The sequence below is a fragment of the Urocampus carinirostris genome, chromosome 7 (assembly GCF_059441175.1).
Source record: "Urocampus carinirostris isolate Australia breed hairy pipefish chromosome 7, RoL_Ucar_1.0, whole genome shotgun sequence".
Classification (NCBI taxonomy): Eukaryota; Metazoa; Chordata; class Actinopteri; order Syngnathiformes; family Syngnathidae; genus Urocampus; species Urocampus carinirostris.
The window spans coordinates 9,651,602-9,671,208 of NC_142355.1; the positions used below are offsets into that span (position 1 = coordinate 9,651,602).

The window sequence follows — 19,607 nt, forward strand, 5'->3', positions numbered from 1 at the left end:
CCCAAATAATATATGGTTCACGGATCCGTCTGCAACAGTTTTCCTCACGGAGAATCAAACCCTTGGCCCCAGCAACAAGAACCCCAAATCCTAGCCACTCGACCGCCAGCGACACACATGCTAAGAGGTGCATGTCGCTTAAGTCATTCTAGAACCCCCCCAAAAAATATATATTTCAAAGAACTGTCTGTAACAGTTTTCCTCATGGAGAATCGAACTTTTGGCCCCAGCAAAGAGAACCCCAAATCATATCCACTAGACCGCCAGCAACTACACATGCAAAGAGGTGCATGTCGCTTAAGTCATTGTAGAACCCCCCAAGAAATATATATCTCAAAGAAACTGTCTACAACAGTTGTCCTCACGGAGAATCGAATCCTTGGCCCCAGCAACGAGAACCCCAACTCCTAGCCACTAGACCACCAACACTACACATGCAAAGAGGTGCATGTAGCTTAAGTCATTCTAGAACCCCCCCAAAAATACATGTTTCAATGAACTGTCTGCAACAGTTGTAGTCATGGAGATTCAAACCCTTGGCCCCAGCGACGAGAAACCAAACTCCTAGCCACTAGACCACCAGCGACTATCCTTACAAAGAGGTGCATATCGCTTAAGTCATTCTAGAACCACCCCAAAAAATATATATTTCAAGGAACTGTCTGCAACAGTTTTCCTCACGAAGAATCGAACCCTTGGGCCCAGCAACAAGAACCCCAAATCCTAGCCACTAGACCACCAGCGACTACACATGCAATGAGGTGCATGTCGCTTAAGTCATTCTAGAACCCCCCGAAAAATTATTTATTTCAAGGAACTGTCTGCAACAGTTTTCCACACGGAAAATCGAACCCTTGGCCCCAGCAACGAGAACCCCAAATCCTAGCCACTAAACACCCAGCAACTACACATGGAAAGAGGTGCATATCACTTAAGTCATTGTAGAACCCCCCCAAAAAATATATATTTCAAGGGACTGTCTGCAACAGTTTTCCTCACGGAGAATCAAACCCTTGGCCCAGCTACGAGAACCCCAAATCCTAGCTACTAGACCGCCAGAGACTACACAATGAAAGAGGTGCATGTCGCTTAAGTCATTCTAGAACCCCCCCCAAAAAATGTATGTTTCAAGGAACTGTCTGGAACAGTTTTCCTCACAGAGATTCGAACTCTTGGCCCTAGCAACGACAACTCCAAATCCTAGCCACTAGACCACCAGCGACTATACATGCAAAGTGGTGCATGTCGCTTATGTCATTCTAGAACCCCCACAAATAATATATGTTTCACGAATCCGTCTGCAACAGTTTTCCTCACGGAGAATCAAACCCTTGGCCCCAGCAACAAGAACCCCAAATCCTAGCCACTAGACCGCCAGCGGCACACATGCAAAGAGGTGCATGTCGCTTAAGTCATTCTAGAACCCCCCCAAAAAATATATATTTCAAAGAACTGTCTGTAACAGTTTTCCTCATGGAGAATCGAACTTTTGGCCCCAGCAACGAGAACCCCAAATCATATCCACTAGACCGCCAGCAACTACACATGCAAAGAGGTGCATGTCGCTTAAGTCATTGTAGAACCCCCCCAAGAAATATATATCTCAAAGAAACTGTCTGCAAAAGTTTTCTTCACGGAGAATCGAATCCTTGGCCCCAGCAACGAGAACCCCAACTCCTAGCCACTAGACCACCAACACTACACATGCAAAGAGGTGCATGTAGCTTAAGTCATTCTAGAACCCCCCCAAAAAATATATGTTTCAAGGAACTGTCTGAAACAGTTTTCCTCACGCAGAATCAAACCCTTGGCCCCAGCTACGAAAACCTCAAAGCCTAGCCACTAGACCACCAGCAACTACATATGCTATGAGGTGCATGTCGCTTAAATCATTCTAGAACCCCCCGAAAAATTATTTATTTCAAGGAACTGTCTGCAACAGTTTTCCACACGGAATATCGAACCCTTGGCCCCAGCAACGAGAACTCCAAATCCTAGCCACTAAACACCCAGCAACTACACAGGGAAAGAGGTGCATATCACTTAAGTCATTGTAGAACCCCCCCAAAAAATATATATTTCAAGGGACTGTCTGCAAGTTTTCCTCACGGAGAATCGAACCCTTGGCCCCAGCTACGAGAACCCCAAATCCTAGCTACTAGACCGCCAGAGACTACACAATGAAAGAGGTGCATGTCGCTTAAGTCATTCTAGAACCCCCCCCAAAAAATGTATGTTTCAAGGAACTGTCTGGAACAGTTTTCCTCACAGAGATTCGAACTCTTGGCCCTAGCAACGACAACTCCAAATCCTAGCCACTAGACCACCAGCGACTATACATGCAAAGTGGTGCATGTCGCTTAAGTCATTCTAGAACCCCCCCAAATAATATATGTTTCACGGATCCGTCTGCAACAGTTTTCCTCACGGAGAATCAAACCCTTGGCCCCAGCAACAAGAACCCCAAATCCTAGCCACTAGACCGCCAGCGGCACACATGCAAAGAGGTGCATGTCGCTTAAGTCATTCTAGAACCCCCCCAAAAAATATATATTTCAAAGAACTGTCTGTAACAGTTTTCCTCATGGAGAATCGAACTTTTGGCCCCAGCAACGAGAACCCCAAATCATATCCACTAGACCGCCAGCAACTACACATGCAAAGAGGTGCATGTCGCTTAAGTCATTGTAGAACCCCCCCAAGAAATATATATCTCAAAGAAACTGTGTGCAACAGTTTTCCTCACGGAGAATCGAATCCTTGGCCCCAGCAACGAGAACCCCAACTCCTAGCCACTAGACCGCCAGCGACTACACATATAATGAGGTGCATGTCGCTTAAGTTATTCTAGAACCCCCCCCAAAAAAATGTAATTTAAGGAACTGTCTGCAACTGTTTTCCTCACGGAGAATTGAACCCTTGGCCCTAGCAACGAGAACCCCAAATCCTAGCCACTAGACCACCAGCGACTACACACGCAAAGAGGTGCATGTCGCTTAAGTCATTCTAGAACCCCCCCGAAAAAATATTTATTTCAAGGAACTGTCTACAACAGTTTTCCTCATGGAGAATTGAACCCTTGGCCCCAGCAACGAAAACCCCAAACCCTAGCTACTAGACCACCAGCAACTACACATGAGAAGAGGTGCATGTCACTTAAGTCATTCTAGACCCCCCCGAAAAAATATATGTTTCAAGTAACTGTCTGCAACAGTTTTCCTCACGGAGATTTGAACCCTTGGCCCCAGCAACGAGAACCCCAAATCCTAGCCACTAGACCACCAGCGACTACAAATGCAAAGAGGTGCATGTCGCTTAAGTCATTCTAGAAACCCCCCCCAAAAAAATATATTTCAAGACTCTGTCCGTCCGTGTGTAATAGTTTCCATTAACCGGGAATCGAACAAGGGGCAACAGCAGCGAGAGTGCTCGATACTTACCACTAGACCACCAGGGACTATCAGCAAGTCCGTCCTAGGACAAGAAACCTCTTTCAATGCAAAATTCCATTCTACAAAAAGAAACCTCTTTCAATTTCCTCAAGAAGAATTGTCTGTCTGTCCAACCGTCCGTCCTTCATACTAAATGCACAGTTGATAAAGGACAAGAGATTACATTTTAGTGAAGAAAAAAAGGAAAAGAAAAAGCCGGAAAAAGAAAAAAAAGCTGGAAAAAAAAGGAAAAATCCATTAAAAAGTAGTCAACAGACAGGGGGGAAACAAAAGAGGGATATGGAGAAAAAAAGAATAAAAGCACAAAAAAAGACAAATAAATGAATATGTAAATGGTCTGCGTTTATATAGCGCTCTTCAAAAGAATGAAGACCTCCTAAAGCGCTTTACAATGTGCTTCACACTTTTTCCTTTTACACACTAAATAACCGATAGCATCGTCAGCCATGCATGGCAACTACCTGCTATCGGGGGCATTAGGGATTCAGTGTCTTGCCCAAGGACACTTCGACATATAACACGGAGGAGCCGGGTATCGAACCTGCGACCTCTTGATCCCAAGACGAGCGCTTTACCTACCCAATGCCGCCCCACAAAAGAAACAAAAGTGGGAAAAAAATGAAAGAAAAAAAGCCCCTGAATAATAGAAACAAATCAAGAAAAAAATGGAAAAAGGGAAAAAAGGGGGGACCAAACATGTGATTCACATCTTTTTCGGTCAATTGCAGGCTTTGCTTTGCCCCGCTTTAGCCTATGCGATCCTGTAAATGCTAAAAGGGACCCGCCTCCTTTACCTCCAAATAACTTTAGTCAATAGTGACCAATTCAAATAATGATTGACACATTGGTTAGGAAATGAAACGTCGGTATATATATCCCAGCATACACCACGGACTACCAAAAATTCCGGACTATAAGCCGCTACTTTTTTCCCTAACTTTCAACACTGCGGCTTATTCAATGATGCGTCCAATTTATGTAATTTTTCTAACGTCCCCCAGCGGCGCTCGAGTGTTGCTACCATTAACTGCCCTGTCACAGGCACCGTTTGGGATGAAAGTTATATTATTATTATTAAAGCTTTGAAAACTCTCTCGGTGTACCGTCTTTCTTTGTAAATATGTGTAACCCATGTATAATATGTATTTGCAACTGTACATTTTTGTAATGTATTTATTTGTATTTATTTCAAACACTTATTCAGATATGTTTTGCACGGGTGAATGAAAAAAGAGGGGCGGAACAAACGTGGGGTGCCGAGTTTAAGTGGGGACTGCTAAAGGTGAGGGACAGACAAGGAAAGAGGAGGTAAAAAGTTGGTTAGGGAAAAATGAGTTGCGTGAGTAAATGTGTTCATCTGATATTTTTTTCCCACCCTTACCTTTGTAAATATACACTTTTTTCTGCATCAAACCTTAAGTACCGGTATCATTTTCCGTTCATTTTGCCGGCTGTGATTTTTGGACTGTGGACTTTAATGAAGGACATTTAGTTGCAATCACGGGACTTGAAGTCGGGTTTGCGTTATTTTTGTGTTTATGTTACATTTTTAAATGTGGGCGCATGCGACTTATATACAGGTGCGGCTTGTGTATGTACAAAATCGGTTCTCCTCTTAAAATGTGTTGGGTGCGGCTTGTAATCGGGTGCGCTCTATAGTCCGGAATTTACGGTACTTCGCCTACAGGGGGAAATCGAGTCGGCGGCTGCTTGCCTTATTTACGAGACCTTGCGACTCAATATTGATCCATATATAAGGCGCGCTGTATTATAAGGCGCATGGTCAGCTTTTGAAATAAATAAAGACTTTTAGGTGCGCCTTATAATGATGAAAATACGGTACATCTCTTTGTACCTTTCAAGTTGAATGTCAAGAACAAACCTGATATATCGGCAGCTACAGCAGTCTTCTCAGGCCACTCAAATGTCTCTCTCTGCTGGACCTGCAAAATTGGCAAAGTTTTTTTTTTGAACGCTCCTTTGAATGCTGACTAAAGAGAGATCCCACTTACCAGAAATGACAGCATCAGAATACACGGAGCTGGGGTTGTTGATGTGTTCCCGTATTGGCGTTCCATTACGAGGCTTCCCTTTCCTTTTGATGTAAAAAATGATAATGCCGGCCAAAAACAGTGCCAAGATACAGATGACAGCGGTTACAATGTGGCCCATGTTGTTTGCAGGCTCCACTGAAACATGAAGTACACGCGTGAGGAAAGCCACTGAGGGGCCAAACTTTATTTAATATTTGTCAGCGTAGTGACTCTCATAAGCAATGTTCCCTCTAATTCTCCACGGGTCTGAGCGTTCAGATAAAGTCGGTGAGCAACGCTTGAAACAACAGTGAGCCACCATAATCCCAAGTGTGGCAAGATAATTCATTTTCAAACATGTCCAAAACTTGACTTCAAGTTAGATTTTGGTGAGTTTCCGGCAATGCAAAATTATTTTTCTGTTTTTAATGAATTGACTCATGTACTATTGCAAAAGTTGTACGGCCTACAAATGTTGTTTGTTCTTACAAATCTATCACAAGATATCCATTTCTTTTTATTTCCTGATATATTTTGTCGCATAATATTAACATTTTTGGGGGCTTATTGAGTCGGTTATAAGATACAGAACTGTACTTAATAACATTTTTTAGTGGAAGTACAATGTTGGCAACAAGATTCACTTATAGTGAATAGTTGGAAATTATTTGAATGGAACACTAACTTTTTTTGTCTTTTTCTAAATTTTTCCTTCTTTTTTTTCTCTTTCTTTTGTTTATTTTTTTCTCAGCTTTTCACTACTTTTTCATTTTGGTGTTTTTTTCTTTTTTGTTCTATTCCCCCCTTCCTTTAAGTCATTTTGTGCATAATTTTACTTAATATTTGGTCATGTTGGGATTAAAGAAGCAAAAACAACATGAAGAGCCGTTTAGGACCCGAAAGAGACGGTTCCTTTTTAGTGAGCCGAGCCGAAGAAGCCAATTCTCGACATACTCTATCAACTTTACTCAACTTCGTTCGACTTCGACTCAACTTCAAAATACCGCATTTTGGACACAACGTCAGGGGAACCCGTGTATTTTTACCTAAATGCACTGTAACTTTGACTTCCTAATTAGTAATTTTGAGCCCTCATTTTTGTGCGCTGGCTAGATTTTTTTGTGCACTGAGAATGTGCGAGCAGTGCGCATTTGCGCACGCGCGCAACTTAGAGGGAACACTGCTCATAAGCCTGGTGGCTACATGGTAGAAAATGCATTCTCACGGGGGACGGACTGGTAAATGAAAGGCATAAAAAGGGTTGCTTAGCTGGAGGGGCTGGGGGTCTTTTTGGAGGCTCACAATTTAAGGGATATGAGATTTTGATACAAAACAATTATTGAGCTTTTTAACCTTTTTTCATGGAGTGTTTATCAAAAGTGCATTATTAAAACATACAAAAAAATGACAATTGAAAACATTTCTATCACAGTTCATTTAACTCGGGGAACCTCGAGTGAAAAGTGACAAAAATTGCATGCAAGGTTTTATTTTTATTTTCTGAATAAAAATATTTACCTAAATATATGAACTTTCCCGTAAGATTTACATGAAAATATAAAAGTAAGAAAATTTCTGTTTTAAATAGTTCAAATGTATTCCCAAACACCCCAAAAGATTTAAAAAAGAGGTATTTATTCGAGCACGTCTAAGGTTTGCACGTACTCGATGAATTACCCGGGGCTGCGATCATGGCTTTAAGCCAGTAGATGGCAGCAGAAATTAAGAGAGAGGACAGCACCATAAAGGCAATACAGACGCTGCCTTACTGGACCATCGTTAGTAGGTTGAATTTGTTCGTAAGTTGCTTCTGTGCTATATTTTGTATGTTTAAGGTTTATATAAGTATGTTAAAGGCTTGTATAAGTAACCTGTATTGTTTTGTAATAAAAAAAAAAACCATTGCATTAAATAATAGAATCTATAAATGGTAAATGGTCTGCATTTATATAGCGCTTTTCAAGTCAATGAAGACCTCCCAAAATGCTTTACAATGTGCTCCATTCTTACCGATTCACACACACACTCACACTCACACACCAATGGCGGCCAGGCAGCCATGCAAGGCGTCTACCTGCTTTTTGGGGGCATTAGGGATTCAGTGTCTTGCCCAAGGACACTTAGACATATAACACGGAGGAGCCGGGAATTGAACCTGCAATCTCTTGATCCCAAGACGAGCACTCTACATCTTGAGCTAAAGATAAATAAACAACTTTTTCCTCCGTGGTAGAAAGTGGCCGAAAAAAAGCGATCCAACCATTTTCTCAACCGTATCAAGCTTTCTTATTCCACTTTCATTTCAAAAGAAACGGCTCGTCTCTTCTTTACACTTTACACCAACCATATTGAATGGATGTGCAAGATATTAAACAATAAAAATGTCAAAGTTCTTATTACGCTGGGGATACAGTACAGAATGTTTACATACGAACTAGGAAGAGGAAGCGGATTTCTTTTTCGGGATGGATAATGGGTGATAATGGGCGCCACCACACCCTGGTAGCGGCGGAAAGAAGCACTACAGTAATGTCCTGCACACAATACAAAATCTAACTTACAGGGACATCCCCCCCAAAAAATGTTCCTACCGACTGTTTTGTGTAAGTCTAATGGTCTTAAGTAGGGGATTGTCTGTACACAATATTTAAAAAATTGAACCCAGATATCATTGCAGAAGTTTGAAGAAGCTCAAGCTCTTTTCTATGATAGAGATGAAATTCAATATTTTCATAAGCAATACAAATACAGACGTTTTAATCATCAAATCAATAATTTAATTGAGTGTTTGTATGCCATTTGTCACTTTCCAGTATGCATGACGTTCCCACCAGATAATTATACAGTGGAACCTCTGTTCTCGACCATAATCCGTTTCAGAACCCTGTTCGAAAACCGGTTTGTTCGAAAACCGAAAATCGTTTTTCCCATTAAAAGTAATGTAAAATCGTTTTAATCCGTTCCAACACCCTGAATGTTTACCATTAAGGTAAACATGAAGCTAACCCGGGCTAATCGTACATTCACGTCAGCGTAATCTTCCGTACGAAAGATTACGCTAACATGAACGTGTAAAAATAAAAAAATCAGGTCGTTTATATGTCATTTAGCACCCGGGTCTCCACAAAAAGTGGTGAGCGGTTAAAGGATAAAGAAAAGAATTATGAATAGGATTTCTTACCTTTGTGGTGCTCAACAGAAACCATGCTGTATGTATAGCAAGATCGGCAACGCGCACACCTCCTTCATATTTTGCTATTATTTCTTTCATAAATGCAATAGTTGTACGCACTACTCTTCTTTTTTCACCTGTAGCAACTTTGCTGCTTGCACCAACCTTCTTCGGAGGCATAGTTAGGGGCTAAAACACTTCGTTCACCGATATTAAAAGCGAAAACGAAAAGAAATGCGCGCGCACGTCATAACAGTTCTTCACGAGGGGTGAGGGCAATCTACACCCGTACGCCGCTCAGCATCGCACCCTAGCGTACCGGCGTTCGAACTCCGATTTTTTGAACGAAAAGCGAAGCAAGAATTTCTCGAAATTTTTGGTCGAGAACCGATTTGTTCGAACTGAGAGGCGTTCGAAAACCGAGGTTCCACTGTACTCTAGACGGAATGAACTCAATTGCAGTTTTTTTTAACAAATGCACAGTTAACAAAAGTACAAGAGATTAAATAAAAAGAAGCCCTCAATAATTGCTTTAAAAGTTAACCTTAGATCCCCCCCGATCACAATTTCTTTGTGTGCCTCTCATAAAAAGCCCCCTAGCCCTGCAGCTAAGGCAAATTTTTATGCCATTAATGTACTAGTCTGGCCCTTGTGGGAACAGTTTTTCTACCATGTGGCCCCTGAGCAAAAATAAGTTTAACCCCTGCCTTACATGTTCGCCACCACCCGTATTGCATACGCCATAGCTCACTTACCAGTATTTGCTGATTTATTCTTACCGTAGTTAGTTAGGATGTCAGCAGCATCCAGCGTGGTGACGACATCATCGGGAAGCCCTTCTTGCCTGAAGACACATGCGTAGCGGTGCCAGTCGGAGGGCGGTAGAGCAGCCACGTGCAGAATGACGCTCAGCTGGTAGGTTCCGTCGTGGTTGCCAAGCCTCTGTCTGTGTTCTACATGATCGTGAAGCTGCTCGCTGTCAAGCGTCCAGAACATGTCCACCTTGTCAGGGTAGAACCCTGTGGCGTGACACGTGACAGGCGCTAGCGGCTGTTTCTGTAGCAGAGTCATCATAGGCCGCTCTGAGTATGTGAACAAATGAAAGAATGAATCATTGAATGAATAAACAAAAACGGCTTTAATTGTCATCAAGCAATAGGGCTGCACGAAATCTACCGTAAATTCCGGAATATAAGCCGCCACTTTTTTCCCAAACTTTCAATCCTGCGGCTTATTCAGTGATGCGTCCGATTTATGTAATTTTTCTAACGGCCGCTAGCGGCGCTCGAGTACAAAAGGTAAGATTTAGACTGCAACTTCTTAGCTTATGCACAAACTAAATTAGCGTAGACATATCCTCATCATGCAAATTACAAAAAGAAAGGCACATGACGCAACTTTCAAGCTGAACGCATTCGAGCAGTCCGATATAGAAGGAAACTGAGCTACCGCACGTAAACTTTACCGTGGGAGAATTCTCACACCTCCCAGCGGGAAAGGGCCCCCTCACCACAGGACCAAGAGTAAGCATTATAGCGGAAACTTTCTTTTTCTGCTAGTAACTTTCAGCTGTCAAAAACTCCCATAATCCCTGGCGCCTCCCCACCCATTCCTTTTTCTATCATTGACTTTCTTTGTCAATGAATTGTGTGTTCTATTTCAGGTTCACTGATCCCATTTACTTGGGATGAGTAATTCATATCAGAACTCAAAGTATTCAAAGTAATAACGTACTATGTTTTTTTAATCAGTGTAGAAAATTCTAGCCTCCTTCAGAGACAAAAAGATTTATGGTGGAGCACAAGCAATAACTAGAAGCAAATTTGTTTACCGATTGCAGGAAAGAATAATTTGTTTCAATCCTGACGATTTTTACATCAATTGAGGAATCAAAAAGTAATTAATGGTCAGCATGCAGGCATTTGAACAAAGCTCCCCAGAGGCGCCACTGTTATCTTAAGGTTAAAGCATGCCAGTATGAATACAGTAAAGAAAATAAGTATGAAATACTTAAAATAAAATAGGTGAACACTGTATTTTTTTGCTATTTTTCCCACTTAGAAGTCATAGAGTGGTCTGAAATTTTCATCGAAGGTGTATGTCCACTGTGACTAAAAAGAAACTAAAAAGAACTAAAAAGAAAAATCCAGAAATCACAATGCATGATTTTGAACCAATTCATTTTTGTGATATAGCTGAAAACAAGTATTTGAACACCTGGAAAAATGAATGTTAATATTTGGTACAGTAGCCTTTGTTTGTTGTTACACTGGTCAAACGTTTCCTGTAGTTTTTCACCAGGTTTGCACACACTGCAGTAGGGATCTTGGCCCACTCCTCCACACAGATCTCCTCTAGATCAGCCAGGTTTCTGGGCTGTCACTGAGAAACATGGAGTTTGAGCTCCCTCCAAAAGATATTGATTGGGTTCAGGTCTGGAGACCGGCTGGACCATGCTAGAACCTTGATATGCTTCTGAAAGAGCCACTCCTCGTTTTTTCTGGCTGTGAGCTTTGGGTTGTTGTCATGTTGGAAGACCCAGCCAAGACCCATCTTCAATGCTCTGACTGAGGGAAGGAGGTTGTTCTCCTATCCCATGTGCAGAAAAACAACCCCAAAGCATAATGCTAACACCCCATGCTTCACAGTGAGGATGGTGTTCTTCGGATTGTTCTTCCAAACATGCTTAGTGAAAATTATAAACAAAAAGTTCCATTTTGGTCTCATCGGACTACAAAACATGTTCCCATGACTCCTATGTATCATCCAAATGGTCATATGCAAACTTAAGACGGGCCTTGACATATCTTGGTTTAAGCAGGGGAACCTTTCGTGCCATGCATGATTTCAAATCATGACGTCTTGTGTATTACTCTCGTGTATTACCTACACTAGCTTTCGAAACTGTGGTCCTAGCTCTTTTCAGGAATTGAACATCTCCTGTCGCGTAGTTCGGGGCTGATTCCTCACCTTTCTTAGAATCATTGAGACCTCACGAGGTGATATCTTGCTTGGGGCTCCCCTCTGATTGAGATTGACCGTCGTGTTTAGCTTCTTCCATTTTCTAATGATTGGTCCAACAGTGGAGATGTTTTCACCAAGCTGCTTGGCAATTGCTCCGTAGCCCTTTTCAGCCTTGTGGAAGTGTACAATTTTGTCTCTGGTGTCTTTGGACAGCGCTTTGGTCTTCGCCATGTTTCAAGTCAAAGTCTTATTGATTGTATGGGGTGGACAGGTGTCTTTACACAGCTAACTTCAAACAGGTACATCTGATTCAGGATACATGGAGTGCAGGATGACTTCTAATGGGCGGACTAACAGTTCTTTCAGGGTCAGAATTCTAGATGATACACAGGTGTTCCAATACTTATTTTCTTCACTGTATATATATTTACATATTGAATACTTGTTGGATTACATTTTTAACAATATGTTTTGTGATAAATTGATAACATAGCTCCTGAGATAGATGGGTTCAAGACCATCACAGCCCTATTTTTGGGACATTTAAATATGTTGGGTAGGGGCTCAATGGTGGTGGTGGTTTGTTGCAGGGGGAACATGATTCCCAAACTGACCTAAATGGTACAAATATTGTGTTGCATAGTTATAAAGTAAAGTACACTAAGGTTATTGAAAATGAAAATGTTGAAGTTAACAGATTATATGAGCGATAAGCCATAGAATGATTCATTCCTGAGGCAACTCACGGTTTCTCTGGAAGACGTTCTTCCCATATTCCAGCGTCTGCCGTAGACGCTTTGGACATTCAGTGAGCAGTCGCTCCTCCATAAAATTCAGCCAGCTTTCGTTGTTGTTCCACTTGCGGCTGGTGTCTTCTAACTGAGGCTGGAGATGTAACCACCGCCGATGTTCCATGTCAAGAACCAACGTGTCCTCTGCGTCGTAGCTGTGACTGTTGAAGCCTGATACCGAGCTGTTGCTTTCGTCATCGTATTCACAGCCGTGAAGCACCTGGAACACATGGGCGCCTGAACAGACAAAGCATATTTACTGTGAATTCCGGACTATAAGCCGCTACTTTTTTCCCAAATGTTCAACCCTGCGGCTTATTTAGTGATGCGGCCAATTTATGTATTTCTTCTAACAGCCGCCAGCGGCGCTCGTGCACAAAAGGTAAGATTTTGACCGATGGAATAGATGCGAGTGTGTTGCTAGCGTCTTTTTGAATAAAGGAGCGTAGGACGACATCTAGGCAGCACGGCGGCGCAGTGGTTAGCGCTTGTGCAGCACAATTCATGTCATGGGAACCTGTCGTGGGTTCAAATCCAGCTCCAGACTTCCTGTAAAGATATCTATATATTATAGTAAATAAAGTACTGGTAATATAACAAAAACCTTTGTTTTGGTACAAACTTGTCCCTAATTCATTTTGTGTGTCTGCAACAAAATACTTCAAAAATACTACAAAATTACTACAAAACTAAATATAAAATTTAGTGCCTGAAAACATTCTTCATTCTGATAATAAAACAAAATACAATAGAAATAGGCAGCATGGCGGCGCAGTGGTTAGCGCGTGTGCGGCACAGTTCTAAGGTCTTGGGAACCTCCTGTGTGGGTTCGAATCCAGCTACCGGACTTCCTGTGCGGAGTTTGTATGTTCTCCCCGTGCTTGCGTGGGTTTCCTCCGGGCACTCCGGTTTCCTCCCACGTTCCAAAAACATGCATTTCAGGTGAATTGGCCAATCCAAATTGTCCCTAGGTGTGAATGAGCGAGTGAGTTGTCTGTCCCCGTGTGCCCTGCGATTGGTTGGCAACCAGTTCAGGGTGTCCCCTGCCCACTGCCTGGAGACGGCTGGGATGGGCTCCAGCCCCCCCCGCGACCCTAATGAGGATGAGCGGTACGGCTAATGAGATGAGATGAGAACGACGTCTATATGACAAAGTCTCTTTCCCATACTGGGGAAGATGACTTTAATGACGTAAGTTATAAGGAGGAAGATGAGCACGGTTTACCCTGATTTCTATATGTACGTTATGTTTGTTTTAACAAACCCGTTAACTGTATTCCGAGCGTGTTGTTAGTAGCGTTTTGCTACCCCTCAAAGGCACGGTTTGGGATGAAAGTTATAATATTATTATTAAAGCTTTGAAAACTCTCTCGGTGTACCGTCTTTCTTTGTAAGTATGTGTAACCATGTACAATATGTATTTGCAACTGTATATTTTTGTAATGTATTTATTTGCATTTATTTTGGACACTTATTCTGATAAGTCTTGCACTGACCAATTAAAAAGAAGGGGCGTAACAGACGCGGGGGATGTCGGGAAGTAAGGACCGGTAAAGGTGAGTGTTTGTAGACACGGCAGACAATAGTGGATATATATTTTTCCCACCCTTACCTTTGGAAATATACACTTTTTTTCCTTGGATTACTTTTAACGGGACCTGGATTCTGCAGGTCTGCATCATATGTTAAGTACCGGTATCATTTTCCGTTAATTCTGCCGGCTATGGTTGTGGAACTGAGTACTTGAAATTGTGAATGAGTCCTAGAGGCTGAGCGCGGAGTGGCATCCAGGCTGGACCTTTGCTTTATGATGTCACAAAGCTATGATCTTTGATTTTTGCAACTCGGAGATGGCATAGGAGCTTGCTCTGTCCACTCCACGCAACGGCCCGGTATTGCAGTACCTCCGGGAACGGTGCATTCGCAATGATCGCAGCAAGGCTTCAGGGCTAGGTCCTTAGCTTGGCCTTTTGGCTGAGAGGAAGTGTCCCGGCTCCTAGGCTTTGTAGCGTATTATGAACTGACCCATAACGGATAATGGATAAAGATTTATGAACAAGCTAAATAACCCTTAAAACCCCTAAACCCCCCCCATATGTTTGATTTTGTAGCGTATTATGAACTGACCGATAACGGATAATGGATAATGAATAACGAAGATAGATCAATAACCCTTAAAAACCCCAAAACCCCATATGTTTGATTTTCGAGAAGGTTTGTTCAAACCTCACTTTGTGTTTGCTGTTAAAAACGTAATATTGGAATATAATATTGTGAATGTGCTTAATTGCTGTTGAGATTGTCATGATTGTTTTCTGTTTTTAGTGTCAATAAATTTGTTCAAACCAAAAAAAAAAAAAAGTTAGATCTATTGACACTAACAAAGATGTTATATAATGAAATTGTGAATATGCTTGATTGCTATTAAGATTTTCGAGAAGGGTTGTTCAAACCTCACATTGTGCTTGTTGTTAAAAAAAGTCATATTGAAATATAATATTGTGAATGTGCTTAATCGCTGTTGAGATTGTCATGATTGTTTTTCTGTTATTAGTGTCAATAAATTTGTTCAAACCAAAATGAACTGACCCTAGGTCCTTAGCTTGGCCTTAGTGGCTTTAGAATTGTGTCCTATCTTGGCCTTGATGCTAAGTCCTTAGCTTGGCCTTTTGTGTACTTTCTATGAAGTCACTATCTTTGATTTTTGCATTTCGGAGATGGAATATGAGCTTGCTCTGTCCACTCCACGCATCGGCCCGGTATTGCAGTACCTCCGGGAACGGTGCATTCGCAATGATCGCAGCAAGGCTTGAGGGCTAGGACCTTAGCTTGGCCTTTTGGCTGAGAGTAAGTGTCCCGGCTCCTAGGCTTTGTAGCGTATTATGAACTGACCGATAACGGATAATGGATAATGAATAACGAAGATAGATCAATAACCCTTAAAAACCCCAAAACCCCCGAACTGACCGATAACGGATAATGGATAATGAATAACGAAGATAGAACAATAACCCTTAAACCCAACCACCACCCACCCCCACCCCCCCTCAGTTAAAATCACGGTACTCAAAAAGGGTTCGGGTTAATTTAGTGATTGTGTTTTAGCATGGGCGCACGCGGCTTATATACAAGTGCGACTTGTGTAAGTACAAAAGCGGTTATCCTCTTAAAATGTGTTGGGTGCGGCTTATAATCAGGTGCGCTCTATAGTCCGGAATTTACGGTAGGTTAAAAGAAGCGCAAGATAAATATAGGGACGCAGTGGTGCAAATTTCAATTACCATCGAAATGCTGAAACCTTTCCCGGAGTATTTGCATGTTGATATTTCCATAGTGTTGTTGTTTTTCCCAAAAACGGGTCTGCTCAGCCCAGTAGTCAGGTTGTTGGCGTAGGATGCCGTCCATCCAGGGCTGTTTGGCTACAGTGACATTGGTCCAGCTGTCGTAGCGTTCTGTCACCACGCCGTCCACAACCACCACAGCCATCATTGATGGAATATGTGAGATGTCGCTACTCACTGTGTACATGTGCCACAGAGAGTGGAGGGCTGTGAGCAGTAAAAAGTAGTTGTTAGGGTTACAAAATGCATTCGTTATTTTGGGACATCTAACCATTTAGGAGTCAACATAATAACCATAGCATTGTGGATAAAACCTGGGAAGTTTGCCGTTTTGTATCAAGATACAGTGTTTCCCATAGACTTTTGGTAGACCTTAGGGGGTTTGAATAGTCGTAGAGTTGAAAATTGTGCACATTATAATTTCAAACGTATTGATCTGGTGCATTTTTAGAGCCAAATCAAGAAGCCGGATCTATGATGAATGTGTGCCCTTGCACATTGTTAAATCATGAACACACTAGTTATGAAATACAATGACACAGCAAACAAGTCAGACCCACAATGCCTCGTAAACAAACAGGACAGGTATTTTATGCAAAACACATCTGCTTGTCATCTAATTAGACTACAAATTGCAAACATTGTTTCGATGCTGTACAATTCTAAGGTATCAGCGAGTCAACAGACCAAATAACCGATGTGAGTTTCAAATTAAATTAAATGTAACATTGATATTGAGGATTTTGGTTTATCAACAGTATAAATATCAGGACTATAGCTGTTTGGAGTGCTGTTATAGCCAGGGTTGGGTAGGGTTACTTTAACTGGATTACTTTCAATTACTTTTGGATTACTCCGATACCAAAAAAGCTAATAAAAGACAAAAGAAACTGAATATGAATAAAATGACTAAATTTTGTGCAGGCTTGGGGATTAACGGAATACATGGAACGGCAAAAATGATGTTGGCCAGCTGTTTGGAATTATTTTCCTTTTTTTTCTGTCGCATTTTATGTTCGTTTTGCCGGAGATCAAAGAGATCAAAGCCAGGTGAGAAAGCTTACCACGTGTTGTGAGTCATCATTTGATTCATATTTAGTTTCTTTTGTCTTTTATTAGCATATTTGGTATTGGAGTAATCCAAAAGTAATTGAAAGTAATCCAGTTAAATTAACCCGACCCAACCCTGGTTATAGCAAGATGTCTGTCCATGATCAATGGTTTACAGAAAGTTATTGTAACACGAAACTTATGAGCAATAGTTATGGCCCGAGTCCACCAAAGTATGTTTTTTGCTCAGTGCAAATTTGTCTAATTGCTTGCAATGGCAGCACTATGTTGTTACACTCTTATGAAGTCACACTTACACAAATTGCGGCGTTAGCCATGCCAGGCGCCTACCTACTTATCTGAGGCATTAGGTGTTCAGTGTCTTACCCAAGGACACTTCGACATTTAACTCAGAAGAGCCAAGTAGCATTTCATTGCACTTAAGCATTTAAGTATATGGGGAAAATGTATGAATAAGTAATAATAATAATAATAATAATAATAATGGGCAGCACGGCGGCGCAGTGGTTAGCGCGTGTGCGGCACAGTTCTAAGGTCTTGGGAACCTCCTGTGTGGGTTCAAATCCAGCTAACGAACTTCCTATGCGCAGTTCTGAGTTTGTGGGTTCGAACCCCCTGTGTTGAGTTTGCATGTTCTTCCCGTGCTTGCGTGGATTTCCTCCGGGCACTCAGGTTTCCTCCCACATTCCAAAGACATGCATTTCAGGTGGATTGGCCAGTCCAGATTGATGTGGTGTGAATGAGCGAGCGAGTTGTCTGTCCCTGTGTGCCCTGCGATTGGCTGGCAACCAGTTCAGGGTGTCCCCTGCCCACTGCCCAATGATTGCTGGGATGGGCTCCAGCACCCCCGCGACCCTACTGAGGATAAGCGGTGCAGCTAATGAGATGAGATGATAAATAGTGCCGTAAATACGTCAAAAAATACATAAACATGGATGAAGTTTATTTGTGCTCAGCATAAAAAAAACAGCATCAATCACTAATTATCAAAATGTAACGATAAAATATTAAGGGGGGAAAAAAGCTGAACAGTACAAAATTATACATAAACATGTGCCTAAAGGGAGTAATCTGAACCCGAAGCTTTCAAGGGCCTAATCCTTATTCCATTTTGCAATAAAGACATATTCAAAGTCAAAAGCAGGGAACAACTTTACCCCACAAAAGAAAAAATTGAACACACGGAAATGACATTTCAGCCATAATAGTATCGCTCGTGACTTGTATAGTATGTGACACCCAAAGAAAATCTTTTGAAAATAGTCCAAACATTTCAAACATAGAATAATATCGCTAGTACAACATATCATATGCAGACGCTGCCGTACTTACGAACAAGATGGGTTTCGGAAGATAGTTCGCAAGTTGAATTTGTACGTAAGGTGCTCCAGTGCTAAAGTTTGTATGGGATTTATGTTTATAGTGTATATAAGTATGTTTAAGGCTTGTATAAGTAACCTGTATTGTTTTGAAACTAAAAAAAAATAAACGTTTGATAAAATAATATGCTCTATAACGTTACAAAGCGGGCTGAAGGATAAAGCATAGTACTAAAAAACAAAGCTACACATTAGGCGTTGACATTCTGTGGTCTGTGAAGTTATTTGAGACTCCGTGTGATTTACTGCTATACATATAAACATGACTATAAAGATAAAGATAAATAAAGTTAAGTTTAACTTACTTTTGGAAGAGTTAGGCGACTTTTTCCTCTGTGGTAAAAAGTGGACGAAAAAAAAGTGATTCGACAATTCTCTCAACCGCATAAAGCTTTCTTATTCCACTTTCATTTCAAAAGAAATGACTCACCTCTTCTTTACACTATACACTAACCATATTGAACGGATGCACGAGATATTAAACAATAAAAATGTCAAAGTTCTTGGCGTGCTAGAGATACAGTGCAGTGTGTTTACACACGAAATAGGAAGTAGAGGCCCGATTTCTTCTTTGAGGTGGATGCTGGGTGACCTCTCACAGTACCACGCGGCGGAAAGAAGCACTACAGTATTGTCCTCTACTCGGAAAATGGTGCACACAATACAAAACGTAACTTACAGCAATGTCCGGATATTTTTAGACATCCCGAAAAAAGTTTTCGTATCTACCCTTTTGTGCAAGTTCCCGACAGATTGTCAAAAGCCAGCAAAAGCCGACATCATTGGATCAGTTTAAAAAAAAAACTGCCATGGTAAACAAAACAGTAAACAAAGACGCCAGTTAAAAGGTAAATTAATATTTTGATTTCTTCCTATACTGTTTTTTTAAATGTTGTGCCTCTTGTTCTGTTTATTGGTTACAAAGCTACTCCCGGAAAAAATATAATTCGTAAATAGAGATACCACTGTATTTCTGACGCTGCATAGTTACCGTTTTTGTTTTGTTTTACTGTTTTCAAAATAGAATAGCCAGCATATTTCAGCCTATCCTGTCCTTTATTAAGTCAAATCAAATCATGTTTTTCTGTGTGTGCCCTTAATCACAAAAAATCTAAATGGGCTGTACAGACTACAGCTTATTATTACACCATCACCTGATCGAAAACTTTCATGAAGGCAAGGGAAAACTCAAAACAGGGTTTTTTCTCCCCACATATAACAGATAGTACTGGTTTTCCAAAACAGAAGGACCATCCTGATCTGACTCAGATGCAGCACAGGTTGCTATTTTTTTTTAAATGCTATAATTTTTAGGGGGTTGAATTTAGGGGTGCTTAAGCGCATCCCAAAACAGGCTGGTTACACCCTTGATTTCTGCACCTACTCACATAAATAGCTCGTTCT

General features: G+C 41.4%; 1 protein-coding gene and 2 pseudogenes across 3 annotated transcripts in view; 2 read left to right on the forward strand and 1 right to left on the reverse strand.

Annotated features, from left to right (window-relative positions):
- LOC148362275 (major histocompatibility complex class I-related protein 1-like) overlaps positions 1 to 19,607 on the reverse strand; it is a 36,300-nt gene that overhangs the window by 14,597 nt on the left and 2,096 nt on the right. For all 3 annotated transcript variants that reach the window (XM_088339678.1, XM_088339677.1, XM_088339679.1), the window contains 5 exons: positions 15,694 to 15,960; positions 12,368 to 12,649; positions 9,437 to 9,739; positions 5,465 to 5,641; positions 5,335 to 5,395 (listed from right to left, as the gene is read on the reverse strand). In XM_088339678.1, coding sequence (XP_088195804.1) covers positions 5,373 to 5,395; positions 5,465 to 5,641; positions 9,437 to 9,739; positions 12,368 to 12,649; positions 15,694 to 15,960 — 1,052 coding nt within the window. In that variant the 3' untranslated portion in view covers positions 5,335 to 5,372. The remainder of the gene's footprint in view (positions 1 to 5,334; positions 5,396 to 5,464; positions 5,642 to 9,436; positions 9,740 to 12,367; positions 12,650 to 15,693; positions 15,961 to 19,607) is intronic.
- On the forward strand, positions 14,209 to 14,338 carry LOC148362276 (U2 spliceosomal RNA; annotated as a pseudogene).
- LOC148362277 (U2 spliceosomal RNA) lies at positions 15,041 to 15,205 on the forward strand (annotated as a pseudogene).